The sequence below is a fragment of the Dama dama genome, chromosome 1 (genome assembly GCF_033118175.1).
Source record: "Dama dama isolate Ldn47 chromosome 1, ASM3311817v1, whole genome shotgun sequence".
Taxonomy (NCBI): Eukaryota; Metazoa; Chordata; class Mammalia; order Artiodactyla; family Cervidae; genus Dama; species Dama dama.
In genome coordinates, this window is record NC_083681.1 from 52,683,189 (window position 1) to 52,706,580 (window position 23,392).

At 40.8% G+C, this 23,392-nt stretch overlaps 1 protein-coding gene across 6 annotated transcripts in view; it reads right to left on the reverse strand.

Annotated features, from left to right (window-relative positions):
- The window catches only part of C2CD3 (C2 domain containing 3 centriole elongation regulator), a 118,781-nt gene that overhangs the window by 22,469 nt on the left and 72,920 nt on the right, over window positions 1–23,392 (reverse strand). For 5 of the 6 annotated variants that reach the window (XM_061150019.1, XM_061150027.1, XM_061150052.1 and 2 more), the window contains 6 exons: window positions 15,240–15,378; window positions 13,699–13,763; window positions 9,798–10,003; window positions 8,658–8,791; window positions 5,629–5,790; window positions 2,009–2,229 (listed from right to left, as the gene is read on the reverse strand). In XM_061150019.1, the coding sequence (XP_061006002.1) occupies window positions 2,009–2,229; window positions 5,629–5,790; window positions 8,658–8,791; window positions 9,798–10,003; window positions 13,699–13,763; window positions 15,240–15,378 (927 nt within the window). Of the gene's footprint in view, window positions 1–123; window positions 253–2,008; window positions 2,230–5,628; window positions 5,791–8,657; window positions 8,792–9,797; window positions 10,004–13,698; window positions 13,764–15,239; window positions 15,379–23,392 lie in introns of those variants that run through there. The other variant, XM_061150062.1, reaches the window with a different exon arrangement.

Here is a 23,392-nt window from a genome sequence, read left to right on the forward strand (position 1 = left end):
TCTTGCAATCAGACTTCGAACAAATCTCAAAGATAATAGTTAATTCACTCCCAAGAATCAATGAAACTATATTCAAGGCAATACAATTTCTAGCACTTTATTCTAATATCAGAGGACCAAAATCTAATCTATTTATAGCTGTGGTTACATCTGCGGAAATGCTTTCAGAGACTATCTGCTCATGCTCAGGAATTCTTGGGAGCTGGGAGTCCCGGTGGGCATGTTCAAGCTTCCATTTACTTCAGTAATTACCTATATCAAAAACCAAAATGAGAATCCACTTATTTACCTATTTGATGACAATTATTAGAATTATTTACTTGGAAAATAAAAGCAAGGAAATACCCATCACCCAAATGGTAAGGCAAGGGAGATACACCGAGAGAATGGAGGCAGCGTGAAAGGAGCACAGGCTTTGGAGCCAATATTGGGTTCAAATATCTACTGTCACCTGTCAACTTTGTGGTTACGAGCAAACTATCATGAGTCTGTTTATTTTTACAACGTGATAAAACACCACCCTTTTCACAGGGTTATGGTGAAAAATACATGAGATGAATGAACATAAATGAGGCCATACAGAGGCAATCAGTTGCTCCTTTCAACATTCATTCTCTCCTTGTGAAAATCAGTTCTCCTTCTGTCATTCCTTGCTTAGAACTCCCCATTTTCTTCTGGAATAAAGATTAAACCCCCAAGCTTGCCTTTAAGGCCCTTCAGCTTTAAGCCTTTGATTCTCCTTGCTCTCTTTACCTCTAACCTTTAAAGGGATTCCCCTAGTCCACCCTCACCTCCACCTCAAACAAGGCTCCTTCTGTTGTGCTCTTATGCTTTCTTTCTGGGGGGCAGCTTCTTCGGTTGACCATAGAATGTATGCTTGATGAAAGCACAGATAATGCCTGTCTTGTCCACCACTGTATACTGCTGGAACTAGAAACACAATAATGTCTGGCATAGTTGGTGATCAATAAAGAGCTGACTGCTTATTTCCAAGCAAGTGGAAGCCAAAGAGCACACATCTGTGGTCCTGGTTACCAACAGGTTATATATCTGGGAGAAGATTAGATTTGTGTCTAATAGCAACCATGGTGGCTTTTTTCCTCCTTTTAAAGGGAAAAAACTGAACTTATTCATCCCTCTGTAGAATCTACACATTTTGCTTGAGCAAAAGTGATACCAAGTGAGGGCTAAAGATGCTGATCTAGTTGACTTCTCAGTATTCCCCCAGGTGTGCTTCGTACAGTTTTCCAGACCTTAACTCTAGATTCTGATTCAGAGGAGCAGAGCAGGACCCAGGAATTCGTATTTCAAAATATGTGTCCCAGGTGATTCTTATGCTCAGGCAAGTTGGAAATACTTGTTCTAGAGCACTCTCTGTCTGGGTTGCAGAACAGAATGACCCAGAGAGTTTTGAAAAATCCTGATGGCTGGGCCCCACCCTCAGAGATTCTGATATACCTGACCTGTAGTGCAGCCTGGGATCTGGATTTTTTAAAGTTCTCTCAATAATTTTAATGCAGTAAAGCAAGAATTACCATTTTAAGGGGTTTTTGAAAGGGTGGACTGTGGACTACCAACATCTAGAATCATCTGGGGTGCTTGCTAAAAATGCAGTCTTCTGGCCTTGAGAATTAAAATTTTTAATATTTGTAGTTGAGTTTTTCAGAAAACACAGTGGCATGTGTTCAGAAACTGCCACTGCAGAAATCACCGAACCCACTCCCCTACACCCTTTTTCTGGTTGGGGAAACTGAAGCTCGAGAAGGCAAAGTACATCCTCAGAGTCAAATAGTACATCCGTGCCAGAAACCCACCAAGGACTTAATTCGGGTCTCATGCCTCTTAGTCTAGTGCTCTTTCCATTGCACACATTCTCTCTTTCCAAAAGGAAGATGGCAAGTAAGATGGTGACAGCTGTTGGTCTCTATCTGTCATAAGGGCTTGTCTGCACACATTTAAATGCTTTTTGAATAAGCACCCAGTGACAGGAACTCAACAACAGCCATACCTGTGATTAAGGAGCTGACTTGCAACACCAGGTTATTGGATTTCTCCAGGATGCACTGGCTCTCGGGGTCTAGGCTGCAGGCTGCTGGCCGAAGACGGTCTGTCTGACTCTCCTGGCACTGCAAGATGGCAGTGTGGGTCTGAGGGCTGAGGGGGAGTAAAGGCTTGGTGAGCTTCTGGCTGAAGTACCGCTGCATCTGATCTAGCTCACTCAGATTCCTCCTGCAAAAGAGAGGGAGAAGACAAAAGGGTCATTTACTAGGATTACGAGCATCTTTTATGTTCCCTTGACATTCTATTGCTTGAACTAGGAACTTACTCTCACTTGATCTATTAACAGCAGGGCCCCCCTCTCTCCAATCCACCAATTCATCCTTCAACTACAATCCCACTGCCTAGGACATTTTCCTCATTCTGTCTGGCTAATGTAATTCCTCTTCTCATGTCTAGCAAATATTCTACCTCCTTATAAGGAAACATTCTTATCATCGTTCCAGTCCTCACTTTCCCTAACTCTGGGCTAGCACTGATCTGTACTACCTTAAAGCCATTTCTGGCATACTTCAGTCCATGGGGTTGCAAAGAGGAGGACATGCCTTAGTGACTAAACAACAACAACCACTCTTGATCCTTCAAGTAAGTGACCTCTTATAGCAAGCCTTCCCTGACCCTCTAAGTTGGTTTAAGGGCCATTCCTCTGTGCTCTACAGTTCTTTCTGTACTCTTCAACCACATGATTTGTTTCACATCAATTTCCCCTAATGTGATGTGAATTCTGTGTTGACTCCTTTGTATCTACTGCACCTAGGACAGTGCTTGGCACAAAAAAATGAATGCTGAATGGATAAACAGACATGAATAAATGACTTAAAAATCTTTAATTCAAAAGTCTTAAATGGGGCTACATTCATTCTTACTATTCCAATGAGAAATTATACCAACCATGATCACCTTCACTTGCATAGGATTTTATGTTTTATGCTTTCAAATACATTATCTTGTTTAATACTCATCCAACCAGATGAGGCCAGCAATTACTGTTTTACAAATAAGGAATGTGAGGTTCAGAGAATTTAAATGATTTGTCTAGACACGCAGTAGCACACAGTTACTCAGAAACTGGAACTCCAAGACTTATGCTTTTTCCATTATAGTAAATGGGCTCTGTTCTAACTGGGTTCATTTCTGCCTCACACCTCTGCATGCCAGAACCTGCGTTCAAGCTTCTCTCTTCTCTGTCCCTGTCCTATTCACTTTTTAAGGTGTAGGTCATATTTCTCCCTTTCAGAGTCCACTGCCCCAAATCAGTGGACCACCTCTCCCTTCAACTCCTTCACTCTTGGCATCTAACCTTCTGCCTTAAAATTTCCCTTAGTTTTTTCATTATGTGTTAGTTTAGCTTCCCTAACTAGGCCATGAGCATCTGGTAACAGAAGACAGTATATCAAACTTCTCTATTTCTCTAGGTTTCTCAATGTGCCTGGCACGACTGGCAAAACACAGACATTAAACACCTGTGAAGTAAACAGAAAGTCTTTCTATCCTTTTGTTAAGAACAGTCTGTGTATCTTAGAGTTGAATCTAAATTAAATGAGAGGACAAAGCTGATCCTTAGTCTATCACTAGAAGCCACAACTCTATCAAATCACAGTAGATTTACTTAGGTGTTTACATCTGGGTTTATGCTACACAGATTAAATACCTGAAGCAGGAGCATGCAGACACATGTAAACTTGATGAAGCTTTAGAAAATATGCCAACCCAACTGCCCTTGTTTGAGGTTCTGGGTATGGAACCTATTGACACCAAGCTGCAATTTTCTTATCTGTGAAAAAAGTTTGGTAATACTCACCGTACAGGCCTCACAGGATTGCTGTGACTCAAATGAAACACTTGTTTTAGGGCTTCGTGAACCCAAAGAAGTAATGCAAAATTGACAGTATCTTGTTTCATCTCTTTTGTAGAGAATCTGTCTATGGCAGTGGTTCTCAAAACCTGGCTCTAGGACTAGCGGCAGCGTCACTTGAGTGATGCAAATTCTTGGGCCCCATCCTAGACTTACTGAATCAGGAACTTATGGGTGGGTTCCAGCAATCATTGTTTTAACAAGCCCTTCATGTGATTCTGAAACACACTAAATTTTGAGAACCACTCCTCTAGGGCAGTGGTTTGTAGCCTGATGGGTTTAGCCCCAGGGGGACATCTGGCAACATATGGAGACATTTTTGGTTGTCACATGTCGGGGAGGAGTGCCACTAGTATTTGGTGGACAGAGACCAGGGATGCCGCTAAATATCCTACAATGCCAGGACAGGCCCCCAGAGGCAAAATACATGGCTCAGATGTCAAAGGTGCTGAGGCTGAGAGAAACTGCTCCAGGGCCAAGTAGAGTTCCTTTTTCTCTTTCTTCATTGGGTTCCAGTGTGTCATGTGAATGATCTAATAAAATGCAGCCAAACTGTTGATGGTTTTACTTGGCCTGCAGTTTCCAGCATCTTACTAAACTGAGAAACTGAACATATTACTTATAAGTTTGAGCAGTTCCCCAGTCTACAGTGCAACTGATCAGTCCATTCTAACCCATGTCCCACCAAAAAAGATTTTGCTAATCTTTCACTTTGAGTTTGTTTTATGAAATCAAACAATAGGTTATTAATTTTTTCAAAACAAAATCCTTTAATATTTGTTTTGTCAAATTTTACACATGCTCTTCCTCCCAGCCCCATATCTTTCCATTTGAAAGTCAAGTCCAAACAGCCTGACGCTCAATGCCCTTCAAGATCTGCCTCCCACAGAACTTGTCCTGCTCCTTACATCTTATGCTCAGCTTCACTCTAACTTCACTGCTTTCCCAAACTGGGCTTATTGTTTCATGCTCCTTACAACATTTTTTTCCTGAACAGAATGCCCTTCACATTTGTTGACTTGTTCCTTTAAAGACCAGTTCAAATGTGACTTCTTTATATCTTTCCATGACCAACCTAGAATGTTACTCATTCCTCCATGTACTCTTGGTCAGGAAATCTGGAATCTTAATCATACATACCATGGTTATAACTATAATGGCAACATAGCTGTCTCCTCTGCTGGGAATGGCAGAGCCATGATTGGAAATCAAGTCTATCTGACTCTGAAGCCAAATCCTTCCCACTGCACCACCCTTCTTACTAGGTAAACCAGGGGCTGGTCCAGATGATCTGTAAAGATCCTTTCAATTCTCACAGTGCTTTTCTGGCTCAGATGCTGACTGAGCTAAGAAAGAGACAGGGAAGCATTAACAGGGCAGATGCTGGTCTGGAAGCACCCAGTGGCTGTGAGGATAAAGATAGGAGGCAGGACGAGGCTTTGTAAATTGTAGAGTAGATGTGAGGGTGGTTATTTGGTGACTCATCTAAAGTTTCTGTATTTATAGGTGGGCCAGTACTATAGCCCCCTGAAGGGATGGAAGGCTCCAAGCTGAGACAGGTTCCAGGTCCACCTTGACACTAACATACACGAAAGCCCCTGCAAAACATCCCAGAGCAGTGGTAGCTGATGGAAAACATACTGCAGGCTGCCTCTGCCCATTCACCTTGTGTTCCACTATGGTTCTCCGTGTCTTTTCTCAGTGGAGAGTCTCACCTGAGAGAAGTCAGAATGGAGGTACGGGAGGACAAGAGTGATGTGGTCAGTCTGTCGTCATTTGGCAAGACTGCCTCTGCCTGCTGCAGGGATTCATGGAATCGGCGGATGTTCTGCACATGCTCTTCATGGCGTGATGCCTGGCTTCTTGTGGTACCACTTCTGTTTGAAAATAAGTGGGGGCAAAATATATTCCCAACCGATGAGAAAACAATAAATTTGTGACAACAAACAACTCACCCTCCTGACACGGCACTGCAGCTCCATCCCCATCACCACAGTTCTAGCTTCACTGGCTCAAGTGCTTGGATTACAACTACCTCCTTAGTAATTCTGCCTATAGTTTTATTCCTTCTCCTTTTATAAATTCTCTACCTTATAGCCTCAGTGATTTTTTAAAAACACAGATCTGAAATAACAGTAACCACAATATTAGAGGACTAGCTTGCCCATTTCCATAAGGAATCCAGCAGAGACTTGTGATATAGGGAGTATGTTGAATCTATAGATCAATTTGGGAAATACTGCCATTTTTACAATATTAAGTCTTCCAATCCATGAACACAGATATCTTCCCATTTATTTAGAACTTTAATTTCTTTCAACAATGGTTTATAGTTTTCAGAAAATACATTCTGCACTTTCCTGGTTAAATTTATTCTTAAGTATTTTATTCTTTTTGATGGTATTGTAAATCTACTCATTTTTTCAATTTCATTTTGGATCATTCATGGCTGATGTATAGAAACACAACTGATTTTATATATTACATTTTAAAAGTTTCTCAATTTGGGGTGGTGGTGGAAGGATAAATTAGAAGGTTGGGATTAGCACACTAATATATATAAAACTAACATATATATATATATATATATAAAACTAGCATACTAATATATGTACACACTGCCGCTGCTGCTGCTAAGTCACTTCAGTCGTGTCCGACTCTGTGCGACCCCATGGACTGCAGTCCACCAGGCTCCTCTGTCCATGGGATTTTCCAGGCAAGAGTACTGGAGTGGGGTGCCATTGCCTTCTCCGATATACACACTACTATATACAAAATAGATAACTGGGAATTCCCTGGTGGTCCAGCAGTAAGGACTCTGCACTTCCAATGCAGGGGGAACGGGTTTGATCCCTTGCTGGGGAACTAAGATCCCCTGTGCTACACGGTGAGGCCAAAAAATAAAAACATTAAAAAAAAAAAAAGATAGGGCCTCCCTGGTGATCCAGTGGTTAAGAATCCACCTTGCAATGTAAGACACCAGCTCAATCCCTAGTAGCCAGGAAGATCCTACATGCTGAGGAGCAACTAAGCCCATGCACCACAACTACTGAAGCCAGCGCACTCAGAGTCTGGACTCCACAACAAGAGGCGCCACCACGAGGAGAAGCCCACACACTGCAGCAAAGAGGAGGCCCCACGTATGGCAACTACAGAGAGCCCATGTGCAGCAATGAAGACCTATCACAGCCAAGAAATAAAAAAAAGTGAGGACCTACTGTAGAGCACAGGCAACTATACTCAACATTTTGTGAAAACCTGTAGAGAAAAGAATCTGCAAAGGAATAACTGGATCACTGTGCTGTACACCGGAACTGACATGATGTTGTAAGTCAACTATATTTCAATAAAATTGTATGTTGTAAATCAATTAAATTTCAATAAAAATTAAAAGAACTGTAAGACATTAAAGTTTCTCAGTTTAAATTTATAATACGGTAAAAATTGATAGTTAAAACCTAGAGAAACAAACCTCTCTCAGGTCACCAGTAATTTTTAGGAGTATAAAAGAATTTTGAAGTGGAAATGTCTGAGAACCACTGCTTTATTAAGGTATAACTGATATACAATAAACTTCACATATTTAAAGTGTACAGTATGATGTGTTTTGACACAAATGTACCTCTAAGGAAACCATTACCATTTCAAGATAATGAACATATCCATCACACCTAAAAGTTTCCTCCTATCTTTCAAAATTCCTCCCTCCTTCCCACTCCATTCATCCTGCTTTGTCTCTAGGCAACCACTGATTTGCTTTCTCCCATTCAAGCTTAGTTTCTGAGATCAGAAACCAGATCGGGCATGTTCAGGGTGCTATGGCTGAAGACTGATTCACCTTCTGTCACTACAGGTTAGTACACATTTTCTAGAATTTTATACAAATGGAATCACATGCAATGTACTCCTTGTCTAGCTTTTCTCTCTCAGCATAATTATTTTGAGATTCCTTTGACTGTCTCATTGACTAGCTATGTTCAATGTAACATCTATAAAACAGGTAACAGAAATTTTCTAAACTAGGGCTTCACAGACACATGGGCTCCTTCTATGCAGAGGCTCTCTTCATGTGGTGGAAAAGCTACATAGCACTGAGACACGCCTTTGCGTGGCTAAGCAGTATAAGAGCATCTTTCCTGGAATAAATGGTCTCCTCAGTAACTGCTACTGTAGGAGTGGCTGCTACACGATCCCTTGCCTTCTCCCTAAAGTGAAGAGAGAGACGTGGAAAAGACTGATGGAGGCAGAGGGATGCCAAATGGTACTAAGGCCTGAGGAGAGTGGGGTGGAAAGAAGCAATCTTAAATCTTAGATTCTATCCTTTGACAGGATGGAATATATTCTAGCCTAATATACATAAGCATATCCAGTTAGTTTGGTGAAATGAGAACGCCAGGTACTTTTTACACAATAACCTGGCACATAGGTTTGGGAGGGGAAAGGTCATGATATGTTTCTCACATAGCTGATGACTGATTTTAGGCATGAAGGTTAAAGGTCTCTGAGAAGAAACGAATCCCTTGCACTGAAACTACCCTTTTGATAGCAGTAAAACTTCTAGTACCTAATTTTATAAAAATTTTGTTTTCATATGATCTTGGGGTTCCCTGGGCTTATGAAAGACGATCACTAGTCTTTGCCTGTTTCTCATTTCTTCCCCTAATATAGGAAAGAGAAATAACAAGCTACTTTGCACACTTCCATTCTGGACCCCATCTCTTCCTGTCATCAAGAAATCACTCACCTCCCAGGAGAGGAGAAATCAACGTCCTTTGATGAGGGGTGAGCAGGCAGTTCTGGGGTCTGTCCCGCAGTGCAGCCAGGGAATGCAGCATACACAGCAGAGGCAGGGAAGGAGAAGGTACTGCATACCGGGGTCTGCGGAAGCAATGAGAAAACGGCACACTTGTCACAAATCCTTTTGGAATAAAGCAGTATAAATAAATTTGTAAAATTTATTGTATATGTATAACTTACTATTTTCTGTTGAACACTGTACCAAGCAATTTATATGTATTTTCTCATTTATATATCACTCTTATGAGGGAGGTACTGTTATCATCCCCATTTTACAAACTACAATGTCAGACTGCTTTTTAAAAGTTGCTTTATTTTTATTTATGCTCTTGTTTCCTCCATCTAGTTTGTGAACCCCTGGCTGGACATCTTACATTTTCTTTACATGTGAGGATAATCTGGCTGTGATAGTTCTTATCACATGATTACTTGGGTTGATGTAAAGAAAAATGCCCTCCTACAGAGGGGATTATTTAAACTATCATTTTCTCATGCATGCATTTATTCACTCAGTAACTCATCTGACATTTACTGAAGCCCACTCTGCCAAACCCTGGATCAGGCATGTGTGACACAGTCTGCCCTTGACAGAGCTCCCCTATCTGGGACAGTCTGGAAAATTCTCTTTTCCTTTACGGTTAAACTCCCTGAAAGAGTTGTCTATACTTACTAACATCAATTTCCCTCTTCCCATTTTCTCTTTTTTTTTAAGAGACCAAAGATGTTACCGTAACTTTTTATTTTTAAAGTTTATCTAATGTGGTTTCAGGTTCCACACTCTATCTAACCTTATTTTATTTAAAAAATTGAGATTTAATTCATGTATCATAAAATTCACCTTTTGAAAGGAAGTGTTCAATTCAGTGGTTTTTCAATAGCATCCATCACCACCATGTAATTTCAGAACATTTTCACCCCAAAACATCATGAAGTCATTATAAAACAGAAATGCAAAAAAAAAAAAAAACCCAAACAAACCAGAAATGCATTCTGTACACTGGAAAGTACCAGACACATGTAAATTATCTTCTTATAGGTTTTGCTCAGTAGAACTTTATTGGTTAAGGATGTGAATAAAGATACATACCAGTGCTCCTGGGTTCCCCACCACACGTCTTGCTTGCCTTTCTTCTTTGAAATGAATCAAACTCTCCAAAGGGGAGATAGCAACTTTTATCTGCCCTTGGCACTCTCCACTGAAGTCTGTGATGTTGTACCAGCCACAGACAAACTGGAAGCCAGAGAGAAGCGGGGAGAGGTCCACAGAGGCAAAGCCAATCACCCTCTCCTCATCTGTGGGGGAGAAAGAAGAGCTGGGCAGTGTGGCCGGGCACATCTTGCCACGGGGCTTCGAGGTGGCACAGAGGTGGTTTAGCGGGTGGGAGGGTTCAGTGATTCCACAATCAACAGAGAGTACAGATAATGAGGATAAGAGACTGGCAACCATAGCCTGTTTTCCAACTGTATATTTTTTTGTATGGTAGGGAAAAGCTGGCAGGGTTAGGCTCTGTCCTCTTCATATAGGCTACTGGAAAATATCCCTTAAACATAAGAGACACTTGTTCTTCTCCCTAGGGCACCAGGTCTCACTGATTTTCCTTAGGGAAGTGGGTCTTGAAAAAAATCACTCTTGGAATTATGAATGATTTGCATTTTCTTATTTATAGTTCTCTGTATTTTTCAAATTTTCTCTAACATACACATGTATTATATTTAATTAAGAACACACACACACACACAGAAGACAAACAACCCCCTAAAAAACCAGTACAGGGTACAAAATGAGTTTGGGCTCAGGCTGCTCTTAATGACAGAGAAGACCCCTTCTTGGTTGGACGAGCTAGCATGCAATGACCTTTATTTTCAGATTTACTGCTTCTCACTTCTAACATGAAAGTAGCTGAGGACAAAGAGACCCGTCCCCTTACATGCTCCTGTTTTGTATAGGCTCCACTCCCTACACTGAATCAAGGACTGATTCTACCAAACATGGACACAATTCTCAGTTTTCAATTTGCTGAATAAATCAAGGAACGAAAATTTTCAAGAAGAGTGGTCATGAGTTTCCCGATTCCTTTGACACTGGACTCATCACACACTGTCTAACATTTGTTTACACAGTTTGCTCTTCTCTAGACTGGGACTTACCTAAAAGCTGAGACCAAGTATACCTCACTTTATGTTCCCTAAACTTTCCATACCTGGCATAGCCTCTTCCTGCACTACAGGAACTAGATAAGACATCCACTGAGAGCATGCGTGAACCGGCCACTGTAGAGAGAGACTAAGAAGCAGTGTACTACAATAGCAAATCTAAATGTGGCTTTGACTTGAAAACACATTATTCTAATTTTCTGGGCCTCAAATTTCATATATAGGAGAAGTGCTGAACCAGATTTAAGATTCTCTTTAACTTGGACAAAGTTAGATTGTAGGAACATTTGAAGTTGTTTTCCCCAGAGTAGGGGTCATGTAATTCTTACCCACTGAGGGTGAAGAATGATGGAGAGCCATTGATTTGTTCTCCAAAGATATTCTTGCTTTTCAAAGAAAGCTAATCTTGTTCTCTTTGGTTACCAAAGATGTAACCTGTTCTTGTTATATAATAACTTTAGGCAACTCCACTTGAAGGTTCTGCCTAACATGAAAGCACTTCATCCTAAACACAGTGGAGGAGAAATCTGGCTAAACTGATCATCAAGAAAAAACATCAGGAGTTCCCTGGCTGCTTAAGGACTAGGATTTTGGGCTTTCACTGCTGTGGCCCAGGTTCAATCCCTGGTCAGTGAACTGAAACCCCACAAACTGCAACTTAAATTTATTATTAAAAAAAATTTTTTTTGACTGTGCCACGAAGCATGCAGTTATCCTAGGTCAAACCCACACCCTCTGCAGTATAAATGCAAAGTCTTAAACACTGGATCGCCAGGGAAGTCCCTGTAAGTTAAATTTAATATCAGATTCAGCAGTCAATCCCACATTCTCCCTTTGCAGTTTTATGCTCCAGTGATCCTGAACTTCCCTTGTACTCTTTCTTTACTCTAGGCTTTTGTATTTGCTATCCCTTCTGACCATACAATGTCAGGTCCCTTCATTTCTCATCAGAGGTATGCCCCTCAAAGCCTTCTCTAACATCCTAAATCTGGGTTAGATGCCTGCTACCAGAGCATCCTGTATGTCTTGTTTTACCTTTGTATCCCCATCACTTAGCACAGTTCCTGGCATAGAGTAGGAACTCAAATATTTATTGAACACAGCTTGGTCTGGTCTGAGTACCTTTTACAACAGATTCCTTCAATCTGTGTGGAAAGGATGGAGTTAAGAAAAGGATGGAGTTAAGCAAGTCTACATACACTGAGAGACAGAGCTGGCTGAGCTCTGTCCCCCTTTACTCTGGGCTTCTACACAATTGTCTAGGGGTCCTGAAAGGTAGGGAATGTATTTTCTTCATCTCCATACCTAACAGCCCTAGCACTGTACTTTACACATAGTAGGCATAATAATAAAAATAGCTCCATTTATTAAGTGCCAATTTGTCCCAAATACTTTATATAATTATCTTTAACCCTTAAAAAAACTGTTGTTGTTATTGTTCAGTTGCTAAGTCGTGTCCAACTCTTTGCAACCCCATGGACTGTAGCCTGCCAAGCTCCTTTGTTCATCGGGTTTTCAGGCAGTAATACTGGAGTGGCTTGCTATTTCCTTCGCCATCAAAAACCCTGTGTTGCAGGTTCTATTAATCCTAATTTTATAAATAAGGAAACAAAGACTCAAACAGGTAGAGCAATTTATCTCAGGTCACACAGTCTGTAAATAGCAGAGCCAAGATTTAAATATAGATCTGCATAAGACCAAAGTTTACTCTTTTTTCCTGCTGAAGTAAGTGTTGAACTGAGGCAAAGCCTAGTCTGCTTGACAATCTGGAATACTTTAGAGAAAAGACAGAAATAGAAAACTAGAGAGGAGTGTTGTGCTGAGCTGAGTACAGCAAGAATTCCTTGTAATGATTTAGAGAAAACTGAATTATGGTCAGTTCCTGACCCACTAATGAGGTTGGGCGGGGTTGGGAATCCTTGGCAGCAGCATGGGACCAATCATCAAAACCAGATCCAAGGCATCGCTCCCAAAGAGGAGCACAAGAAGGGAGCCTGGTGAGTCGATCTCCTTTACCCCGACTACCCTCAGGTCTTTATTAGGTTTTAGGGTTACCCATTGGCAAGCAAACACTATGATGCTATAGATAACTCAAAACCACTGAAGGTTTGGAAACCAAGATCCAGCAGGAATCTTAAAGGAGCTATGTTTGTAAGGAGGGATTTAGTGAGACAAAATTTTCTAAGAGCTGTGAGACAGTTGAATGTCCTAATCACCTTGTTTTTCTGAATCATTCAATCTTACTAGTCTGGTGAAGTATAAACAGTAAAGGCTAAACAGCCAGTCAGAACTGGGTCTGAGGAGAATGCCCTGTTTGTCCAGTGGTTAGGACTTGGCACTTCCCCTGCCGGGACCTGCATTAATCCCTGATCAGGGAACTAAGATTCTGCAAACCTTGCATGTGGCCAAAAAAAGAGAAAGAAGTGAGTCTGAATCCTAGCTCCATCAATTAATAGGTATATGACCTTAGTCAAGCCACTAAACTTTCTTGGGCCTCAGTTTTTATATATATAAAATCTAACTAGTTGTATTTTTACCTTACAAGATTAGAGATATTTCTAAAGGTATAAAAATATATTGCCATTCACTAATAAAAACAAAGCAAACAAAAACAACAAAAAAAAAAACAAAGCAAACAGTCAAACAAAATGATATGGTCTCTAAGGATTTGAATTCCACCAGAGAATGACATGCTATTCTACGGGATCACCTCTAACACACATATGTGTTCCCAGCACCATCAGGGCCATGGTTTTACTTGGTTTAAGAAAAGAAAAAGACTGGCAAATTAATATGATGTGGACTTATTTTATAACCAAAGAAACAGTTCATACCTCCTTTATGCCAAACTTTGAAGACCAGAGTTTGTTGTGGGTCCAAAAGAAGCTCTTTCGAAAGCCTAGTAAGTAAAACAAGCATAAATTAACTGTGTAGGAAGCTTCTCTAGTATGAAACCCAGATTTGAAGTGTATCTTAAAGTTTGCAAATCACTTTCCTTTCAAGCTTATGACCATCTTCTAGGATATATTCTTATCCTCTAAAAGCATGGGATGGAAGTTCAGAGAGGTGATGTAACTAGTAACTTGTCAAGAACGGAAAACATGCAACCCGGATGTGGTATTCTTTCCCCCAACACCTGTGGCCCCCGTTTTATTGGAACAGGTAAGGATTCTTCTCATGTCTCATGGTGGTAGGTGGAGGCAGTGAGAAGAGAGGAAAAGAATGTTTATTGAGCACCTACGCTGGGCTTAACCCTCTGATTGCCTACCTTTGAAGGCAGATTTGGTATTTTAGATAAAGTGCTGGCCACTATGGCCAGAATTTCTGTAATTTCTAGTAGCTCACCAAAGACATCTTCTAGACATCTTCTCACTACTGAATTGTCACTGCAGTTAAAGTTCCTGACTCAGGTCAACCCCTCAAATTTCAAAAACACTGAACATGTGAGCAACCTCTGAGACTCAACTAGGTACATAAACACTGTGAGAAAATAGCAGATCAGATACCATGTGTGGGGCTAGTGCTGGTGGACAAGAATTAAATTTTACAAAAGGTGATGCAGTGTAAAGATAATATTAACAATAATTAGTAACAGAACTCACACTTTTAATTATGATGAAACAGGTAACAGCAGAAAAGGGAGGAGAGCCTGGCTCTGTGCCAGCCCCCAACCTCTGAGCTGCAGGCCACGTGGTTGACAGGACTCCTCCACCTCCTCTGTTTTTGAGCTTTCAAATCAGATATGACATTTGTTATGTACCTACCATGTACCATGAGGTAATATTTCCAAATTTCATATAATTTGGACCTCACTATAACTCTGTAAAAATTACCTCAACTTTACACATGATGAATCTGAGGCTCAGTAATGTTATGTAACTTGTTCACACAGTTAGTGAATGACAGAGATGGGGTTGGAGGCCAAGTCTCTCTAGTTTCAAAGCCTAGGCTCTTCCTACTGCACCAGAAATCTTTCCCAAAGATGCATAATCTACAGCCTTTCCGGAGATCTCCACCTTCTTCACCTAGATAACTTGTATACATTCTTTCACACTTAGCTGAGGTGTCTATAGGGACTGTTTTAATCCATTGTCTTTAATTCCCACTGCCCAAGAATACAGCAGAGCAAATAAGAGGACTCCACTGAATAATTTTTGAGTTGTACTGAGTAGAGCTAAAAAACACACAACAAAAGCTTTAAACCACCACTAGCTGTGAATTCGTAAGCACTAGGATTAAATAATTGTTTGATAAGGAAAGCATTCTCCAAGTCTGCTCAGTATTGTAGTGTCTTGTTATATGCCTCACTTTGAGTCTGTCTCTTGGAATAGAAAGCAGATTCTGGAAGGCTGATGGTACATCATAAAATACAAACCTTGACTGCTGTTGAAAATTCCAGATGGGGGAATCTGTGTTTTCCACCACTTGGGTGTAGATAGGAGATGGCTCATCAGCTGTTACAAAGGATACACAACAACTGGGTATTGATACTTTCCGCTGTGTCAAGGGGCTCCCTGAAATAGGAAACAGTGAAGTGACTAAACTTTAGGCTACCAAAAAAGAATGTGCTGGAAGCCTCTCATTATACAGGTACAAGAAGAACCATTCCTATCTTCTACCTTTGGATCTTTGAGTTATTCCCTGTGTCTGAAATGTTTCTGCTATTGAAACTGTTCTTTCAAGGCTCAGTTCATAAATATCATCCAGCAAGAAACAACTTCTCCCATCTCCTTATACTCTGTGGGATGATGGAAAACACTGGATTAAGAGGAAAAAGATAGAACTGCAAAGAACCCGGACTTAAAAGTCTGATGATCAATGACAGCTCTGCCACACACATTCTGTGTGACTTGGCAATGTGTGACCTTGGGCAAGGCCTAACTAGGCCACCCCGTCTTCAAACGACGTGTATGGTACTGAACATCTCCTCAGATGTTGTAAGGATTAAAAATAAATAACAGGGCTTCCCTGGTGGCTCAGTGGTGAAGAATCTGCCTGCCAACGAAGGAGACATGGGTTCGATCCCTGGTCTGGAAAGATCCCTCATGCTGTGGAGCAATTAAGCCCACGGGCCACAACCACTGAGCCCATGAGCGGCAACTACCGAAGTCTGTGTGCTGTAAAGCCTGTGCTCCGCAACGAGAGAAGCCACCGCAACGAGAGGCCTGTGCACTACAGCTAGAGGAGGTCCTGCTCACCGCAACTACAGAAAAGCCCATGAAGCAATGAAGCTCAGCCAAAAATAAATTAAAAAATTATAAAAAAAATTATCACATAGATGGAGTCACATAGTATATAACCTTAAAAATAATAGTAGTAGATAACATATATCACTTGCTGTGTGCCAGCATTTTTCTAAGAACTATACGTGTATTAACTCATTTAGTCCTTACAACAAACCTATGAGGAAGATATTATTATTCTCATTATATAGATGAAAAAAACCAGGGTACAGACAGACTGGCTACAACCTGGTCAAACCAGTTTACAAGCATATTCTTGAAAGAGCAGGAAAAAAAAATGATTCTAATAAAATGGTAGTAATCAAAGATTAGCTAATAGAAATCAATAAATTACTAATGTGAAATGTACAGAATAACACTAGTATTACCTTTATCTACTGAGCTATCGTCTTAAAAAGTTTTTTTTTATTTTCGTGAAACTTAACAGTATTACATGGACTGACTTGCTCAGCATCCACCCTCACTTACGTTTACTGTTTTGTATTCCTTTACTGTAGAGATTGAAACGGTCACGACTCTGCTATGCTAGATGGATACATACTGGTCTCTATGTATTAGATGCCATTATAACAGATTTGCAAGGCAGACGGGAGGCAGAGGACACGTTCCTTTTCCATTTGCTACTAGCAAGGATGACACTGAGTTTCCTGCTCAGGGGTTGTGTCCCTGGGTCCCCAGAGGCCCAATGGTAACAGAGATGATTTCCTGATCCCTGGACTGCACTGTTGGCGCTGTTATTTCTACCTTAAAAGATCTACTGGTTCTTTCCTGAAGCTTAGCCTAGAGCCAACTCCCGGAGCCCTTCCAGTACCTTGAAGTACCTTAACATTCTACATTACACTTCTCTCTGTTTAAACAGCTGGAGTGAGTTCTTTCCGGCAACTAGACTCTCCCTGATGTAGCTTCCATTTCTCTCTTTCTCAATCTCAGCCCCCTCTGTCTCCCATTTTTTTAAGTAGGTCTCAAGTTTCTCAACTGATTTCTTCCAATAAAATGTCACAAATCCTCACAGCAAGGGAGATTCTATAATAATCTGTGTCTATGTTTCCCTCACTAAACTAAGAGTCTCTTAAATGCACAGAGTAGGCCCACAGCTCTTCAGAATGGTTTGCAGACTCCCTGCTGCCCTTGGTCTGAGAGGGTTGCCAGGGTTGAAGAGAGACCTACTAAACTTGAGACCTACTAAGAAAAATGGGAGACACAAAGGGAGAAGAAGAGAGAGAAGCGGCCTTGTCTGTGTGTGGTGTGCACCTGCAGAGGACTGCAGCAGCTGCTCAGGGCAGTGCCGAGAGAGCTCAGCAGAGAGGACACCTGGAGTTCTGAGAGACAGGACTTCTCGGTTCCGGTGTACTCTGCACTCATTTAGCATGATATATTGGGGGTTTCACTCTGACCCTCTGGGCATCAAGTTGCTTCATCAGAAGCATATACTCTCAAATTACTTTGATAATTACCTACGATAAATTCTATGCTAGATACCTACCAATACTGCTCAGATCTCTCTCTCATACCTCAACCCTCTCTTTTTAGGTTCACTACTTTTGAGGCTGCTATTTGCTAGAGGCCGTGAAACAGAAGTACTATTTCTACTTTGGAAAAAAATTGTTCCTTATTCAGTCTTGAACAGAGATACTCCTTTCAGCCAAACAGGCGGGTGATAAAGAAATCAGCTTGGGAGAGCAAGTCTATCAGGTTTCCCTGGCTCTCCCCTTGCAGCTGGAAATCTGGCTGGGCCTGTTTACCTTCCTTGAAAGGTCAAGTTCTGAAACACTTTTGGAGGTAGCCGAGATGAAAACAGCTATACCTCCTATTGAATTGGGACACACGCTGAGAGCAGTTAAGAGGACTTGAGATGAGCCACCCTTACCGTTTAAGAGTCTTCACTGAATTTCCTGTGTTTCACCTAAGTGTGGAAAGTAGTAGTTTTATGCATCAAAAATGGTATAATTCCTCCAATGGGATTAAAGTAATAACTCCTTATTTTTTTAAGTTTTAAAATCTTTTGGCTGTACCACACAGCATGTGGGATCTAGTTCCCTGACTAGGGATTGAACCAGTGCCTCCTGCACTGGCAGCTCAGAATCTTAACCACCAGGGAAGTCCCATAACTCCTTATTTTAGTGTGGATAAGTTTTCTTATCCACACTAAATTTGAGCTGATAACATCCCTGATAATCACATAAGATGGTGTCTCTATCTCTAGTTTACAAACAAGGCAACCAAGGAACAGAGAGGTAAAGTGGCTTGCTCGTCACACATCTGGTCAACTGAAGGTTTCCTAACTCCTATTCCAGGGATATTCCATTGCAATACTTCTAATTAATTCTACCTGGTTAAAAGAAAAGCTTTCCCTCTGGCCTGGAGTCAATAGATGGAAACTTTCCCTCAAGCAATGCCCAGATTTGTACATTAATAAAAACTTAGCTCAGTTTTGTTAAGCTATCATTAACTGACACCTGCAATGTGGCTTACATGCACAGATGAGTCAGATCTGATTCTTGATCTGGAGGCAGACACAAACAGATAATTATAATACAATAAGATAAAGACTATACCAAGAGCACAGGGGGCTATGGGAATGCAGAAGGACCCCTAACCCTGCCTGGGTAGCTGAAAGACAGCCTCTAAAGGCTGATGATACCGAAGATGGTTTTGGTTTTCACTGGGTATAATTTAAATGACCTCAAATCACTTTACCTCTCTGTTCCTTGATGGTCTCATCTGTAAGGCAGGGCTAGAGATACTGGTCATGTCTAGTATAAGTACACAAATCTTATGAGTACTGAAGCTGATTCTTGAAGGTTTTTCAGAGTTTTTTCTAACAAAAGTATCCAAGAAATTCTTGTATTTCAGAACCAGGACCACAGTGGGGACTACACTGTCTCAGGTGTAAGGCATAATTCAGGGCTGTTTATGAAGCCTCTGCCTGCAGCTTTGCACTAAAGAGTCATTTGTTTCCTTCATCAGTGAAGACGCTTCTAAGGCATGAGAGGGACAGACACACTGAGAACACTGCTGAAGGCAGGATAGTCAATATGGATATTAAGGAAGCATCTACACAGGATTTTCATAAGAACTTGGCAATTTATAGCTGACTTACAGTGTGGGATATGCTGCCCTCAGCTCCATATGCTCAGAGATGATCTTATCTATTACATTTTACAATTGAGGAAAAGAGAAATGGGTTGCCCAAAGTCACTATACAAGTTAATGACTTAGCTAGGGCCAGAAGCCAGTCTTCTGAATTCCATCCCAGAAGTCTTCCTATCATATCATCATTTGGAAGCACATTTCAGAGAGATGATGCACAAGTCTGTACACTCAGGGCCCAGCACAGGGTCTGAGTGAACCATCAATATTTGCAGGGGAAGCACTATATGGGCCTATCACTGTGAGAGTAGGATTTGGGAGACAAGAGACCTCTTAAAGTGTCCACTCTGATGCTTAATCTGCCCTGGCTAAACAGAAAGAGGCAAAATAACAAGTGATTTACAGATTTGTAACTCATCCCAGAAATACGAGTAAGGCAGCGAGTATTGTATTCACAAACAAAAGGACATTATGCCTGCTTAGCTGCATCATGAAGACACAGGTATTGAGATACAGGAATAAACACACAGTCCCTGTCCCCAAGGAACAGGCAGCCTAAGGAGAGACACATTAAGAAACATTTTCAGTACAGAGTAATAAGTGATATGAAGGAGGAAACCTGTGTAGGGATGGTGGTGGAATAAGGAAGTTTTGGGAACAGAGAGGAAAGTTTTCTACTAATAGAGTGGTCAGTAGGCTGCAAAGTGTTAGTATCATCTAGTTTACTCTTAAAGGATGAGGAGCAAGTTCACTGAATAAGAGAGAAGGTGTTCCAGGTAGAGAAAAGACCACGATCAAGGGTAACATGATAGAGGATGGGGCACTGGCAAAAAGCGAATTGCCTAATATAAGAAACAGTGAGAGATGAGGTTGGAAAGACTGATTAGGCCACATGGCAGTACTCTGTGTGCTAGGCCACTGTGACTGCAGTGACTTGAAGTCAACAAAGTATTTTAACTGGAGAGATGAGGTCACATTTGTTGACCAGACAATATAATCTCAGTAGTAGAATGAAGAAGATACTGAAAGAGAATACTGTTCACAGCAATCACTGAGAGGGCAATCCCATTAATCTAAGTTCCTGAAGCCTGAACATGCAAGGAAGCAGTGAGAATAGAGAAAAGGTGATATAAAACTTTCTGGGTAAGAGGACATGATCCTATGCCTTGTGCTGGATACAGCAGGAACTTAATACCTATTTGTTGAATGAATCTAATCCCTGCAACTTATCCTCTGTTAAATTCCATATAAGCAACTTTCTTGCAGGAGAGGCGAAGCAGAGAACATATTAAAAGGAGAGAAAGGGCATTTGAACAAGGTCTCAGATTCATCTGCTTCCTCATTTAACATTTACTGCTTATATTATGTGTTAGACACAGTTTGAGGTGTTGGGGAGTTAGCAGTCAATAAATCAAAAAACTGTTGTCTCTATAGGACTTAATCTTTTCCTAGAAAGATGGAAGATAAACAAAATACACTATTTAAAGGCCATAGACAAAAATAAAGCAGGAAAAAGGGACAGGTATTGTTGGGTGAGGCTGTAAGTTTAGATGGGTGACCAAGGAAGGTCTAGCTGAGTCAATGATTTCAGTAAAGCCAGGACAAAAGTGAAGAATGTTCCAGGCACACAGTGAACATCAGATTCAAAAGCCTCAAAGCAGGAGTTTGCCTATACGTTCAAGAAAAAACAAAGAGGCCAGCATGGCTGGAACAAAACGATGGAGCAGGATGCTGGCAAGAATTTGGTAACTGGTAACTGGGGAAGGGAGAAAGGAATCTAGGCTAAGAAAGGTGCATGAAAAAAAAAAAAAAAAAGAAAGGTGCATGAGCCAGGGACTGGCTTGCTATATATTATGACTAGAAGGGAAAGAAAGTCACCATGGTGCCACCACTGTGTCCACGGCCCCTCTAAATCAAGTCAATTCATCACATCCCCTTATCTGGGTTATCAGCTCTGAGAGGACAGAAACTGCGTGCCATTTGCTCTGCACTTTCTGTACCTGGCATTGGCCTAGCACAGATTTACTGCTTGCTGAACTGAACTACCATTCTTGCAACATAAGCACAGGACTGGACATACAGTACACAATTACCCTGGTAATACAGAGTGTAAGCAGGACTAAATGATAAACACAGATAAACTGATAAATACATCCTGAGAGGCAGGATGGTAAAGACTCTGTGCACTAGACCATAGAGCGCAGGCTTTAGGTGAAGTTAATTCCTTTAGGTCAGGCTTTAGAATTAAAATTCCAGCTCTGTAGAGCTTATCAACTGTGTAACTCAAGTCATTTCAGTTTTGTGAGCTTCAGTTTCCTAATTTATAAAATGGGTATGTACTGTAATCTGCTCATAAAATAATCCTTTGTGGTAAGGATTAAAGTGAAAATCCCTCAGTCTTGTCTAACTTTGTGACTCCATGGACTATATAGTCCATGTAATTCTCTAGGCCAGAATACTGGAGTGGGTAGCCTTACCCTTTTCCAGGGGATCTTCCCAACCCAGGGATCGAACCTAGGTCTCCTGCATTGCAGGCAGATTCTTTACCAGCTAAGCCACAAGGGAAGCCCAAGAATACTGGACAGTGGTAAGGATTAAGTGAGATAATTAATGTACAAAAGTGAGAATAGAATTTGTTACAAAGAGATGCTCAATAAATTACTACTAATTGTCAAGCCATATTTAAAAAATGCAATTTGCTGTCTAACTGAGAAGTTACAAGCATATTTGCTTTTTGCAACATGGAGACAACCCCTAAAACGGAACATAACCATGTTTTTGCACATTAAATTTTATTTTCAATGTGAAAACAAACACCAAAACAATTTTTGCAAAAATCAAGGCTTTTTTGTGCTTTCCTTAAACTCATTCCTTATCAGACTTGTCACAGATGGTAGGACGGTCACAGATGCATTGGTAGGACGGTCAAAAAGCGAAAATTGTTTCCTAATTTTGTGACTCATACAGGACCTCAGTATCTCTAATATAGCACAGCAAGATTGTATGTGGAGAAGATTCTGTCCTGAGACAGAATGCTTCAAGGTCTCTGACACACAAAGGTGATGAGAAGGTTGAGAACCTCAGGGTCTTTGTAGAAGCTTGTAATTCTGGAAGTAACATCTGTTGGTAGTATGGATATGGAGAAATAGAAATAAAAGACAGACAACAGTTACTGTGAGCGTGAATTTTGTTTCTGTTCCAAAGTAATAAGGATACACAGCAGAAACTCAGAGGCAATACAGAATCTGCAGGAGCCAAGCAGGAAGGCCAAATAAGAAGATAAATATTGAAATCTTCTAGACTCACAAAGCTATGGATTTGTAGCTCTCAGAATAATCACACATCTCAGAACTGATAACCACAGCCATTTACAGATGAGAAATTCAAGACACAGAGAGACAATAACTGCTCAAAGTCACAAACATACACAACTTATTGCCTGGAAATACAGGGCTGAATATATTCCTACTAGAATGTAAGCTTCATAAGGGTGCTATTATTGTCATTTTGTTCACTGCTTTATCCCCAGCACCATGGACAGTGCTCACACAGCAAACAGAATATGTTTTGTTGCTTAATGAATGAATAAATGAATGAGATAAGGTCTTTGCTCTTAAATAGCTCCTACCTAGTAGAGAAGAAAATCATGCAAATAATGTTAGCGTTAATGTACTGCAATACACGCTATGATAAAAAGGGCAAAAGTGCTAAGAGAGCAAATAGGTCGTGGCCCTTACATCAAGGAAACTCTGGTAAATGGTGAAGTTTGTGCTGAGTCTTGAGAGAGGAATTGGAATTAAGCAGGCAAAAGAGAAGGGTGATGGCAAAAGGGGAAATTTTAGGAGAGATTACGAGGCTGAATAAAAGTGGGGGGAGGGCGAGAAAAATGTAGGGCAGGGGTTCTTCGTGCCACGGAGCACTCCGGCCATCTGCGGAGGTCTGTGGGCCGCTTCTAGTAGTAGTAGTTTTTTTTTTTTTTTTAAATGAATAATGTAAAATACATAAGATTACAAAGAAATCAAAGTTACCAAAACATTAAAAAATTGGGACACAGCAATATATGTGTTTTATTAATATACAAGATTAAGTTTTAGGTTTAATAATTACTTTGGTTTAATAACTACTGTAATTTTGCAGTAATGACAGGAATAAACGACATTCCAAGATAACTGCAGTAACTAAAATGGGATATGAA